Source organism: Triticum aestivum, chromosome 1A (genome assembly GCF_018294505.1).
Source record: "Triticum aestivum cultivar Chinese Spring chromosome 1A, IWGSC CS RefSeq v2.1, whole genome shotgun sequence".
In the NCBI taxonomy this organism is placed as follows: Eukaryota; Viridiplantae; Streptophyta; class Magnoliopsida; order Poales; family Poaceae; genus Triticum; species Triticum aestivum.
Window position 1 is genome coordinate 392852169 of NC_057794.1, and position 14332 is coordinate 392866500.

The following is a 14332-nucleotide window of genomic DNA, read 5'->3' on the forward strand; positions in this document are numbered from 1 at the left end:
CGCCTCCTCCCCGCGCTCCGCCTCGGCCTCCTCCTCCTCCTCCCCGAGATCCGCGCGCGCCGCCACGTCCGAGTACTCCTACATCGCCGTCTCCGACCCGGAGACCGAGGCCGAGGCCGCCGCCACCTCCCTCGTCCCCGGATCCGCCCCCACCTACATCTCCTACCTCGTCACCAGCGCCCGCCGCGGCGACCACCGCCGCCACTCCGTCCGCCGCCGCTTCCGCGACTTCGTCACCCTCGCCGACCGCCTCGCCGAGTCCTTCCGCGGCCACTTCGTGCCCCCGCGCCCGGACAAGAACACCGTCGAGAGCCAGGTCATGCAGCGCGACGAGTTCGTGGCCCAGCGCCGCGCGGCTCTCGAGAGGTACCTGTGGCGGCTCGCTGAGCACCCCGCGATCGGGACCAGCGACGAGCTGCGCGTGTTCCTGCAGGCCGAGGGCAAGATGCCGCTGCCGAGCAGCACTGACGTTGCCTCGCGGATGCTCGATGGCGCGGCGCGTCTGCCAAGGCAGCTGCTTGGGGAGGAGGCGGTGGCCCCGCCGCAGGACGTGGTTCAGCCGGCCAAGGGCGGGAGGGACCTGCTGCGGATATTTAAGGAGCTGAAGCAGTCGATGGTCACGGACTGGGGTGGCGTGAGGCCACCACTGGTGGAGGAGGACAAGGAGTTCCTGGAGAAGAAGCAGAAGATGCAGGATTGGGAGCAGCAGCTCAGTAGCGCATCGCAGCAGGTAATTTTCGGGCCATCTTTCGTAATATATAAAGCACACTGCTGAACTTCATGTTCTCGATCATACACTATCAACACATTATAAGTTGTTATATACGCTGCTTCTACTTGTGTTTGACATTGTAAGTCATTGTACATAGGCCGGCGTAAGCCCGCCGTTGACTCGTCAAAAAAAAAAGTCATTGTACGTTTTGAAGATAAAAGTTACAACCTTCCGCCCCATTGTAACATTGTTCCTGTAAATGTTTTTCCTCTTCAAACACTGTGTAATCAATACTCCCTAGTGTCAAAAAACGTTTTACATTATGGGACGGAGGGAGTACATCTTAAGCAGTGTCGTGCTTGGTCACTTTGTCAAGAACCAGAATGCCATGTACCACTTGGACCAACTGAATGGTGTGTATCCAGTATATCTAGTATATCTAGGTGAGGTGTAATGCTCAAGTCATCTAATGGAACGACCTCTACAATAAGGTTTTATCCTCAGGTTGTTTCTCAATTCTTGGGTTTCTCAATCAGCTTGTCGCTGGGATCAGGGGATATTTGGGCCACAAAGATCGATACAAGAATCCTCCACTTCGACTTGTTGTTTGCTCAATAGCTTGTATCTAATGCAAGATAAAAGCTAACTTGCCTTCCCCCACCTCATCCAAAAGCTGAGCTGGGATGAGTTTGGAAGCAGGCGAGTTGGACTACTGTATGGAAGCATTTAACGTAGGATGTGGTTTTGTTGTATTAGTAAGGTCAGTTTATCACTAAGTTATGGGAGCTGATGGGCGAAGAAGATATGGAAAGGGAAGAAGAAACACATCTTAGCTCTTAGGTGCAAAATTGGTCACACCACAGCAGGGAAATAATTATCACAATTCGGATAGCTATTGGTGGAAATGAATTGCAACTTTTGTGTGTGAAAATAAGGTCCCTCTCCTCTTGGCCTCCATATTTGAGTACACAGAAGTGACAGCCTGCAAGTTTTAGTCTCATTTGTGCCTTATGCCCGGGCAATCAATTAGCCACAGATGTCTACCATCTTATGAATTACTCCCTCTGTAAAGAAATATAAGAGCCTTAGTGATCTAAGTGCTCTTATATTTCTTTACAGAGGAAGTACTTGTTTTATAGTTCTTGCCAGCCAGACATAAGTGTGCATAAGAGTGGTGTGTCAGCTTGCATATTGTTCGTTCTATGCAAAATGTCCAATTCTATAAAAAAAGGTTCAATGCTTTTGCGTGTTAATGACTTTATTTAATGTGTAATTAGTTGTGGATCACAAAGCTGGTTTAGTTGACTAGACAAATGTTCGCTTTCTTTCCTTTCTGACCGGTCGGTGAATATGGGAGCACAGCACTGTGTTTTTCTAGAATTAGCGAGTGTAAGCGGTATACACCACTCAAACGACCATTGTGGTTGGGATCCATTTTTCGGGTAACATGGTGGTCCTACTTTGATCCTTGTTATAATATGCTGCTTCAAATACTACCTGCTTACTAATTAAATATTTAAATCATGACCCATATACACCGCCAATGCATGTAGCGCTGTAGCACAATAATTGTATGGAGGATGAGATCGATAGGGTTTCATATGAAAGCTGTGATGCTGGTGTTAGTTCAAATGCTGGATCTGACACTTCACGTAAAAAATAGAGAAGTGCCAAGGGCGAGGTAATGAAATCCTGGTTTAGAGTCATGTCACTGCAGTCAACTTGTACTAATATGGTTTGAAAGTGACCCATTCAATTCTTTTCCTTCTTTCTGTAATGGCAATTTATGGTTTATTGTGTGGATTTCCAAGATTCTTTTGGTTTCTGGTTGCTATGCGTCAAGAGTCCTATTTGAATGGTATAGTTTCTGGTCTTAGGGGAAATTTCCCTATTCCAAGATATGCACTAATGTTTAGACACTGGAGAGGAATGATCATGTCAGTTGAGCCCAGAACCCCACTTCCGGCAGTCATAAGATTGCGGTGTACCTGATAGCATGAGGCAAATAATTGGTGGGGGATTGAACATAAAAATAAGAAGTCAAGTCATGCTAAAATGTGCGTGAATTGTTTTGGTGGGTGCTCTTGAGTCTTGAGCAAGTATTGGTACTTTGGTAGTATGCACATGGTATGTTTGAAGGTAGTTTTAACAGTTATTTATGAGTTGATTTTGTTTGCTTCTTCTCCATAGGCGGAAGCACTTGTCAAGGCTCAGCAAGATATGGGTGACACAATGGGTGCTCTTGGATTGGCATTCGTCAAACTTACAAAGTTTGAGACTGAGGAGGCAATTTATGAATCTCAGAGGATAAGAGCTGTTGACAGCAAACGTATAGCAACGGCAGCTGTCAAAGCTAGCAGGACATGTCGAGATCTGAATACACAAACTGTTAAATATCTGGTACTATTTCAAATCCTCAAATTGTGTTTTTATAGTCTCTCCTGGCTATTTAGTAATCATTTTACATGTCTTGTTTCTTTTTTGCAGGATACTTTGCATGAACATTTGGGGATAATGCTGTCTGTCCATACTGCATTTTCTGATCGGGCTAGTGCATTATTGACTGTTCAAACGCTTATGTCAGACCTTGCATCATTACAATCAAGGATTGAGAAACTTGAAGCTGCATCATCGAAAGTATTTGGTGGTGATAGAACTAGGCTAAGGAAAGTTCACGAGCTGAGAGAAACAATAAGAGCTACTGAAGATGCTAAGTGCTGTGCGTTAAGGGAATATGAGAGAATCAAGGTAACTGACATGTTCTTTGCTTAACGAAAAACTGATTGGATGCTTTCATAACTAGCAATGAGCATGTCATGTCCAATGGATGTGCAAGCTCCACCACCTTTAGCTCATAAAAGTGTGATGATATGAGATATCATTAGTTTCTTTGCTTCATAAGGAATTATTCTCCTGCAATGGTTAGCTCAGCTTTGAAATAGATACATTCTACTAGTTTGTGTTGAAGTTTCTAGTTCCTAGTTCACTTTTGTTATCAACATTGCACTCCAGCGATGTTTTATATTGGTAGGAAACTACTAGTTTCTCTGCTGTAAAACCATTTTATGGTGTTTCCTGTGCTTTTTTTATAGATCGGTTAACACATTAACTCTAACCTGGTGTGCCAAAATTTTGCTCATGTTTGGTACCTGCGGGAGTTACTCCACAATGTTTGATATTCTACTCTGTAGAATTCTTTCTAATATTTGTGAGCACACCATGAATAATCTTATTTACTACCTCCTTTCTGGTTTATTAGGCCTGCGCGTACCTCTAGATGGACAAGTAGACCAACGTAACACAAGTTATATATCACAACAAAATATATCATTAGAAACTTGAAAACGTATACTTTCTAGTTGTATAATTTTTGGAATATACAACTCATCTTATGTTGGTCAAATTATCAATCTAGGGACACGCGCAGGCCTAATAAACCAGAAAGGAGGTAGTACCTGTTTGCATGAATCCTAATCCTCAACTATTTCAATAGTTCCCTCAAAGATCCATTTAGGACCAGGAAATTCACTGGAATACACACAGAACTGTGGAAAATTATCTTGTTCCAAGCAGAAGCTACTACTTGTTGGCGTGTAGGTGGAAAATATTAAATAGTGCCGCAGTACCTCTGCTTCACTCAAAATTGCGTCAATAAGCTTGTTGTAAAGCAGTGTCTTTATTGTTCTGCACTTTCTCTTCTAGAGGAACACTTGCTTTGGTGCAGTGACCAATGTAAGGATATTTCAAATTTGTGGCAGATATCTTACGTCGTGGTTACTCTTTATGCAGGAAAATAACAAAATTGAACTCAGCAGATTAGATAGAGAAAGGAGAGAAGATTTCCTGGAGATGCTGAAAGGATATGTTACAAGCCAGGTACTATTTCAGATGTCCAAACACTTCCTCTGTGCCAACGATCGTAGTTACAAAACCTTTTTAGGAGTCTATTACATGACATTGCTCTGTATCGTCCTCAGTGATTAGATAATTGATTATTACATTGAACTAATTTTGTGAGAAGCCTTGGCCTTTATTCATTCACCAGAGTAGTCCGACAGAATCATTATACAATGAAAACATGGAACTATTACAGTCAAATTTAACTAAACCATGTGCCACCTCATTTGCCATATGCTAGACCCCTTGGGTCTTTGCCTCATTTTCTGTATGCCGCTGCTGCCTGCATGTTTGCCACTCCCGTGCGCTGTGCACCAAAGATCCCAGCATGGTCGCACCAGTCCTCCAAAGAAGATAACTTTGCACATTGCACAGCTTATCTATGGTGAGGACCGAGGAGACGACAGATACATATCCTTGTCCAACACTACCACTCACATGCTGACCCAGGTGCTCCGCCATTCAGAGCAGCCAACATATGACCCTCAGCAGTTTAGATGTTGAATTCAGGATTCACCATCAACAGCTTACTAACATTCGAAGTTGCACACAAACCGTTTCTCCAGAAACATCCCTATTTTGCAGTAATTTGCTCCATCTGGTTGTTTCCAGCCAACTCTGGCTGCGTCTGTGCTTATTTTGTCCAGTGGTTACCCCGCGTGGTGTTCATTGTTACCTGTCGTTGACGGAAAATATCTGCTTGGCATGTACACAGGCTTCATATGCAGAGAAGATCGTTGACGGTTGGGAGACAGTGGCGGAGGAGACCAGCGGATATGCGCGAAGATCATCAAATGACGCAACATATTAGTCTGTGTTTTGTTGGGGTACATGTATGTACAATGTAATTTAGGATGCGATCCGAATAGAAGAAAGATGAACCTAAATTCAATTTGTTTTTCAGTTATCTGTTGCATCGCTTTGCCATTGTCTGGAATGTACCCATTGATTGCTCTGTCTCCGTTACGTCTCCAGGTTCACATCTTTTTTCCTTTTTGAAATGGAGGCATAAGATTTGCCTCATCTTAATATTAAGGATATTAATCGAGGGGAGAATAGAGTTTTACAAATGATACTCAAACAAAATGTTACGTCTCCAGGTTCACATCCTTTTTTCCGTTTCGAAAAGCATAAGATTTGCCTTGTCTTGATATTAAGGAATTAAGGAGAGAATAGAGTTTTACAAACAATCCTCAAACAAAATGTGAATGGTTACTCTCACAGATATAATCGTCCCTAGATTTTTGGCTCTTGCGGTGATCCAAAATTCCAAAGTTTTGCATTGGCTATGATGATGTTGAGCAAGATCGGCTGTGGGGCGCATTTATGGCAGAAGACCTGAACGTTCCTTTCACTCCAAACAGTTCAAGAGATCGATATCTTGAGAGAAGCCATTGGTCCTATTAGCCCACCAGTCCTTGACGGTCTCCTTCAAATGCCAAGTGAAAGCAATATGCTTGAGATGGAGCTTCTTGATGATAGATTACAAAGCCCAAGCGTATAGCTTGAAGAAACGTATGTGTCCCAGACTCTTGTTTTGCTTACAAAGGGGACAAAGTCTACGATTTGAATACCTACATTTGACTAACCTATCGGTGGAACTAAACCTTTGATAGCGTCCAGTCGGATGTGTTTGCAAACGATGTCATCCTCAGTTGCTCATCTAGGTGAAATTGATGCAATAGATTGAAAATTTGTTGGGATGGGTTCAACGGAATAGCCTCAAAGATGGTGGAAGCGATCTCCGTAGTTGGAGGGTATCCCGGAAACCTATGTGAATTTTACGTTCCTGAATTATTAGAGGTTGTAACTCCTTATAAATCTAATATGTATAGACGCGTTTTAGTGTTTTCCATGCAATTTGTAAATTGCCGATATTAGATGTTGTGACTGATTCCTAAATCTATAGATGCGTTTTAGTATTTTTAGTGCGTTTTGTACATTGGCCATACGATTATGTATGGGATTTATTTGATTGGTTGGATTTTTCATAACATATAATTTTCCTCCATTGATACAAGCTCCTCAAAATCCAACAGAGGATACTGAACAGTTTTGGCGGCAGCCTTCCAACGACGGGAAGGAACACACAAGTGCAGTGCAACCAGACAGTATTTTAGAAAGACAGTGAAAAAAAAATTACTCCATAAGAAGACATGCCACGGAAATGCATTTTCACATTTTCTTTTCCCACCTTCCAAAGATCGTGATGCACAATCAAGGTTTCTTATCACAAGAAACATCGAAACAGAGAAGAGTTTCCATGCCTAACAGAACTACAAACGAAGCACAAAAAACTAGCTAGGAGCTTATTAGTTCTGCAGAGGAATCCAATCTTCTGGTCCACCATTTGATCTTCATTGGAGCACAGCAGCGGACACCGAAGGGCAAGCCGACCAAACACCATAGACATGGTTTGGCCGCCGCAAAGGGGGATCACAACCCTTCGAAGAACTCGCTCATCTCAGCATCATGGAAGGCAGGGTTGCGCATGGCCCGATCCTCTGATATCCACATTGGGTAAGGATAATCAGCTTGCAGCATGCCCTCCAGCATGCCTTGGTCCAAGCCATCCAGGTAGAGAGGTTCCTGCAGGCCCATCTCCACGCCAGTGTTGGTTCCACAATTCCAGGAGCCCCCAGTGACCGGCTCAACTTCAATTGGGTCGGCTTCCATCAATCTCAGTAATTCTTCTATATCAAAACCGTCTGCTTCCCCATCCGGCAAACTGGAAATAGGCTCCAATGGCTCGAACACATCCTCTTCGGATGTGCTCCTTGCAATGCTTGAGCCAGCATCAGGAACAGTGTCTTTATGGCTGTAATGCTCGACAGACTCCAGCACAACTGATTCGGTGGACTCAAGCACATCTGGCTGGGAGTAAATCTCAAGAGCTTGAGCTTGTCGCGGCAAGTTAGAAGCAACATCTGAGTGGTTGGCTGATGTTGTAGTAGACTCGCATGATGCTGAAGCACCACGTACAACACCTTCAATTGCCGCTGGTAGAGCCACAGCAGGAGCTTGTGCAGGATGCGCAGGGAAGTTGGTACGAGCCAGGGCGCCATACATTGCTCTTGCTGCCTCGTCATAAGCACGGGCAGCATCCTCAGCAGTGGGGAACGTTCCCAACCAGAGCCTGCTCACCCGATTTGGCTCCCGAATTTCAGCAACCCACTTCCCCCAAGTACGTTGCCTTACACCACGGAATCCACATTGTGTATTCTCAGGTCCTCCTTTCCCCTGCATACAGCCCTTCTTTGAACCCTTTGCAGGTGGCTTCCTCGCCCTCTTTGCACCCTGTGGATCATGCTCCAGTTGTTGGTTCACTTCTTTCCATCGCCTGATCGTTTCAGAGACTGAATTAGGCCCATCACGTGATCTCCGAGGTCGCTTTTTCCTGTAGAACAAAGAGCAGAGCAGCAGTTAGTACCTTATATTCTCTTCAGATTTTTTTCACCCAATATAAGCACAAGGTACAATCAAGAAAGAACGCAAAACAATTGAGGCACCCAAACAGACCAGCTCCACATAAACATTTTGTTCAATGACTAAACTATAAATAAATGGCACAAACAGACCATGCCCACAGGAACAGATGTACAGCAACAGGGACATATAAACTTCCTTGCGGAAGTACCATCTCCACAGAAAACAATACCATGATAAATCGTACTAATCGGCGCCACCCCTAAATGTGTTTAAGTAGCAAAATATGACAAAAAAGAACAGGATGAGAACTGACTTCTATACTTGAAGACTGATTAATCATAAAGGACATGGCAAAAATTAGCCACTACAAAACTGTTAACAACACCTAGAGTCAGTTTAGGTGAGATGGCATCCAGATAGAGTGGTACCATCAACCAACAGCAAGACAATGGTTCAAAAACCAACTATTATAATGACAATGCAAAACAGTCCAAATATTGGCTGGACCTCCCAGTACGGAACTGTACAACGTACAGTCAGTTTAAATGAGATCACATCCACAGAGAGTGATACCATCAACCAACAGCAGGAAAATGGTTAAATAGCAGCCACTATGAAACCAACTGTTAGAATGATATGGCAAAACGGCCAAAAGGTTAGCTGGAACTCTTAGTCATAGCTCACATGCTCTATAATACATAGAGCAGCCAGACATAGAACGGTTAAACACACCGCAGAATAGATGCCACTGGCAGCGCATCTCCCTTGGGGTTTTGCCGCGCCAAGAATGCATATTCATTACAGGGAAGATTACTGCTTCCTGCTGAAACACAAACAGTTATTTCTGCTGACTTCTCCGTCAAACGCGAGGTACCCATCTCAGTCATAGTTCATGCTTCTGTTTACAGGAGTGATCAAAGCAGCATACCTATTGGTTTGACGAGAACATGACTCCGGGTACTTTCCTCTGCTCCACAAGTTCTAGTTACCGAAAAGAAAAGACAAACAGGACAACACATATCAGAGACTGGATTAACTAACAAAACTGTCAAACAAGACATATCAGAGACTGGATAAACTAACAAAACTGACAAACAAGACATAACAGAGACTGGATTAACTAACAAAACTGACAAACAAGACATATCAGAGACTGGATAAACTAACAAAACTGACAAACAAGACATAACAGAGACTGGAGTGGATAAAACAACAAAATTGACAAACAAGACAACAGGATGAAACAACGGAACAAGTTAGAAAGGTCCAGCCAACTTGGTACTGACTGAAGTTAAAAACTTCTATGCTAGGCAACATAAACATCACTCCTAATCCAGGAACAAACAGACCCCAAGGGTAGGATACCAATACAAACTGATGGTATTGACTGAAGCTAACAACTTTTTTATCCTAGGGAGACATATACATGGTCCCATGCTCGTACAAACATTCTGTGGAGATGGTACTGAATGAATTTAACAAATTTTATGCTAGGTGCCATAAACATCGCTCCCAATCCAGTAAAGGAACCTTGTCCTATGAGCAGGACAACTGGTACAATTGTTTCTTTGGAGATGGTACTGATTACAGTTAACAAATTCTCTTCTACCTACTACTACCACTAAAGCACCAACAATTTAATTGATTTATTCTGATTTCACACATCACTCGCGGCAGCATCCAATCCAAAGGACGTAGATGACCCCAATTCGCCCCCAATCAGGGGGCTCATCACCAAATTGGAACTAGAAAGTAACTCCCAATTGCCAATACAACCATAACCGGAAACCCTAATCCCCAAATCCCTACAACACAGGCACCAAGACCGGCCAACTCTACCACCGAACCCCACAATTCCCAACTCCAAGCACCCAAATCGACCAGCCAACAGAGAATTAAACACTCCCGGGACCGTATCCCGAACCGATTTCGAACCCCCAGAGCAAACCCTAACAAGAAGCAGGCACCGGACAGAAGATCTCACCTTCCAGGCTGGAGCGCCGGGATCTCGAAGGGCGTCGCCGCCGCCGCCGCCGCCTCGGCGTCCTTCCGATCTACCGTCATGGCCGGCCCGATCCGGATCGGGTCCAGATATCTAGCGTTCGCAATCTTGTCGCCTGGTTTCTTCGCCGCGTCGACTTGGATAGAGAGTTGGGCAGAGGCGTGGAGGAGGAGAGAAAGAAAAGTCGGAAACCCCAGGGGCTCACGCCGGGCCGCCTATTTATAGCCCGGGTCGGGGCGCTCCGTGCTCCGGGCTCACGGAATTATCTAGGTCACTCGCGTGCGGGGCGTTGGCGCGTGGGGCCCGTATGTAAGCGACGCGGTCCGCGTGGGCGCGGTGCGTGGGGGTGAGGCCGCGGGCGCGTGACGTCAGCAGTGCCGTGGTGCGGGGAAACTTCCCGAGACTTGGTGCCGAAGGAAACTCGGCTTCTCCTTCACGCTTTCGAGTGCTACCAGTGCTTTTCTTTCGGGGTGGATTGGACGTGCTGCTCTTGGGTGGGTTCCACGTGTCGGTCTACGTGTGGCCAGTGGCTGGGGGGCTGAGTCGATATAGGAGACGACACGTGGGCGGTCGGGATGACACGGTGGATCGTGAGACATCTTTTTTTGTTTTGTTGAGACGGTATGAGACGTCTTTGGTTGCATGGATCAGTGGTGGCCAGCGTGGTCTCCTTCTCCCGTCGTAATGGCAACTCCAACGCCCCGATGTATTTAATATGCCCGTGTTTGTTTGGGTCAAAACGGATGAAAACATTGGTCCAACGCTTCGATGCAAATTCAAATACCGTCCGATCGCTGACTGTCTAAACGGATTCCCGGTCCATATTTGCGTCCGATTTGTGTCCACAGACGCCCGTGTCGCCCACCCAACCACCGCCGCGGTCATATTGAATGCGACCCACCCACCTCGGGCCCACATGGCAGCCGCTGAAAGCGCTTGCAGTCCACGCTTATTTTAAATGGCAAGCGTGCGGGAGGGCAGCCTCACCCACTTCCCACTCCCGTCCACATCTAGCCAAACTCCCGCTCCCTTGTCGGCGACAGGAAACCCTAGCCATGGTTGGCTTCTTTGGGAAGGGGAAGGGGAAGGGGAAGCATGACGCCCAAGCCAACTCCTCACATGGGCTCACGAGGTGGGTGCTGGTGCCAGCGGCGGGGAACGCGTGTATATCTGATACGTCCATTTTGCATCATGTTTTCCTACTGATATTTATAATATTTTTAATCATTATAACACTTTGTGATGCAATTTTAATGCATTTTCTCTCTTAATTTGTAAGATTTACACAAAGAGGAAGATTGTCAATAGCTGAAATTCTAGACCTGAAAAAACTACATCAGGGATATCTATTTTGCAGAACTCCAAATGATCTGAAATTTCACGAAGAATTTTTATGGAATATGTAAAAAATACTTGAGCAAAGAATTACCAGAGGGGGCTCACTAGTTGCCCATAAGGCAACAGGGCGTGACCACCCCCCTGGCGCGCCCTGATGCCTTGTGGAGTCCACAGTTGGCCTTCGGCCCCCATTTTCTGCTATATGAAGGGTTTTGACCTAGAAAAAAAATAAGGAGAGGACTTTCAGGATGAATCGCCGCCGGCTCGAGGCGGAACCTGAGCAGGAGCATCTTAACTCTCCGGCGGAGCGATTTCACCGGAGACACTTCCCTCCGGGAGGGGGAAATCGAAACCATTGATATCACTGTCGTGGTTCTAAGTCTGACAGTAATGTAGGGGGGTAAGTATGGAGAGGCGAGGTCTTAGCTATGGAGAGGTTGTAAGGACGCAAGGTTTACGAGTTCAGGCCCTTCTCGGAAGAAGTAAAAGCCCTACGTCTCGGAGCCCGGAGGCGGTCGACTGGATTATGTGTGTATGAGTTACAGAGGTGCGAACCCTTGTCTCGGAGGAGGGGGTGGCTTATATAGAGTGCGCCAGGACCCCGGCCAGCCCACGTTACGAAGGGTTCAATGTACATTAAGGTAGGGCGTTACTGATAACGCTAGCAATAAAGTGCTATGATGACCATAAAAGCTACTTAATGACCGACCGTTAGCGTGCGGAGTGACTTTAGGTCTCCTGGCCGTCGAGTGGTTGGATCTTGGTCGAGTAATTGCTTCTTGGTCGAATGTCTTCGAGTCTGTCGAGTGGAACACCTCCAAGTCGATTGAAAGGTGATTATTCTAGAGGTGTCCTTGGGTAGGGCAGTTAGGACAGGTCCGTGACCCTACCCTAGGTACATAGCTTCATCATTAGCCCCCGAATGGATCGAGGTTTGAGTGGGGAAGGAGTTGAGGACTTCTCCGACTCGTTTTCTATGCCGTGAGCATATCTTGTTTCGGATCAACGGACCTAAGTGATGACAGCAACTCCCTTTTCAGTCGCCTTGATCCATTCTTAATTCTTCGCCGAGTGAGTTTCTTTACTTGTAAGGCTTCGAATGACGGTGCGGAGGAGATCTTTGGTCTGACAAGTTATTTGCTGCCCGCGGATTTAGTGGGATCCGAATTTTGGGAAGCGCGTGGGACGGGGGAGGCCGCAGTAATCGGACGAGATAGAGCGGAGCCGCCTCGATCCCTGCGCCACCTTTTTCGCCACGTATCGCTCGTGCGGTCATTACGGGATTTGACAGAGCCATATGGGCCTACCTGTCAGCCACTCGGAAGCGGCCTCATATAAGGCGTTGGACCGGAGTCTCCCGAATAGTGCGCCCCATTATCTCTTCTCCTTCTCACGCCTCTCCTCTGCGCTCGCTCTTGCTCCAGCGCCACCGTGCCACATGCGTCTCGTCGGCGACAATGGTGAAGGAGAAGACAGCGGCTCTGGAGCGGGCAAAGAAGGCGACGGCGAGGTCAAAGGGGAAGGCGACGAGCCGGGGCGGATCTTCCTCGCGGACTGGCCTGACGAAGGGCTGGATCCAGGGTGACTGGATCCACTCAAGGATCTCCCAAGAAGACCTCGACGACCCGGCCGAGGGAGGGCTGATCCCCTATGACTCGACGCGGCTTCCGGGGAAGGAATCCGAGTCGCAACCCCGGGAGGGTGAGCGCGTTCTTCTTGCCACCCACGTCGATCATGGGTTTTCCTTGCCCCCTCATCCTTTCTTCCGAGGGTTTCTGAACTTCTTTGGGGCTCAACTCCACCATTTTACCCCAACTCAATCATTTATCTTGCCGCGTTCATTTCCTTGTGTGAGAACTTCTTGGGTTGTCGATCTCACTGGGGTCTTTTCAAGCATATTTTCACTTGTCGCTCCCAGGCAGTGAAAAAGGCTAATCCGAGTGACGAGAGGACCCAAGTGATCCAGATGTGTGGTGGTCTTGGCATCCAAACGAGGGGAAAAAGCTCCTTTCCGGCCATGATTCTTGTCGATTCAGTTCGCGGATGGCAGTTGACCTGGTTCTACTGCAAAGACCAGTCGACGCCAGGGCAATCGTCTGGCCTCCCTCCCTTTACCATGGACCGAGTGGAAAAACCCTCCCCTTTGAAGGTGCTCCCGGAGGAGAAGGCGCACGTGAAGGTGTTGGTCAACCGAGTGGTCCAGCTCATTCGTGACGGGGTCACTAGTATGGATCTCTTGGAGGTCTTCCTTCAGCGGCGCATCCAGCCTCTCCAAGCCCGAGACCACCCGATGTGGATGTATTCGGGTCTAGAAGACTCCGCTCGGATCCACCCGGAGGAGGTCGATGATGACACGTTGGAGAAGTGGCTGTCGAGCATTACCGGGAACAAGGACAATCCCAGAGGAGCCAGGAGAGTTCCCCCGTTCGACCAGTCACGTGCACCAGAGCAGGTCTGATTCTGAGTTTTTGCTTGTAATCTGAATTCACTCGCGCAGCTGTCTGTATTGCATCGACTAACTTTGTTCTCCCTGCTTTCTTTCAGGCTATTATTGAAATGTATTCGATGCCCAACGGGGAGCAAGAGCAAGCTCTGGAAGGTGAGGCGAGTGGTGGCGAAAGTGGCGAGTGGACTTCCGATGGTGAAGGGGATGGTGGAAGTGATGACTCAAGTGATGGGGAAGAAGTCGAGTCGCCTCCTCGCATAGAGAGATGATCCAAGCTTGACCAAGAACGGCCGAGTGCCCGCGACAAGGCAACTGCTCAGGCTGGTCAGTCTTTGAAGCGTCCTCGGGTCTCTTCACCAACCCCGACTGAGAAGGCGCCAAAGCACCCCAAAGTTGTAGAGCCGAAGACTCGAAAGGCGCTGCCAAAGATCAAGATCGATATCCCTGTCGCCTCCGCGTGAGTGTCTCTCGTTGTATTCACTCGACGCTCCGCGCTGTTTGTTTTTCT

The 14332-nt window shown here is 47.0% G+C and overlaps 2 protein-coding genes across 2 annotated transcripts in view; one reads left to right on the forward strand and one right to left on the reverse strand.

The window, feature by feature from the left end:
* LOC123186284 (sorting nexin 2A) overlaps positions 1 to 5568 on the forward strand; it is a 6288-nt gene extending 720 nt beyond the window's left edge. The window contains exons 2-6 of the mRNA XM_044598097.1: positions 2 to 730; positions 2903 to 3112; positions 3200 to 3460; positions 4502 to 4588; positions 5325 to 5568. Coding sequence (XP_044454032.1) covers positions 2 to 730; positions 2903 to 3112; positions 3200 to 3460; positions 4502 to 4588; positions 5325 to 5420 — 1383 coding nt within the window. The 3' untranslated portion in view covers positions 5421 to 5568. The remainder of the gene's footprint in view (position 1; positions 731 to 2902; positions 3113 to 3199; positions 3461 to 4501; positions 4589 to 5324) is intronic.
* Positions 5569 to 7073: 1505 nt separating this feature from the next.
* Positions 7074 to 10248, reverse strand: LOC123052607 (dehydration-responsive element-binding protein 2B; the record flags this gene model as incomplete). Its single annotated transcript, XM_044475857.1, is given in 4 exon segments — positions 7074 to 8006; positions 8771 to 8858; positions 8967 to 9019; positions 10023 to 10248. Coding segments are annotated over 4 exon segments (1154 nt in total), but the record flags the coding sequence as incomplete, so codon positions are not given.
* Between the last annotated feature and the right edge of the window lie 4084 nt (positions 10249 to 14332).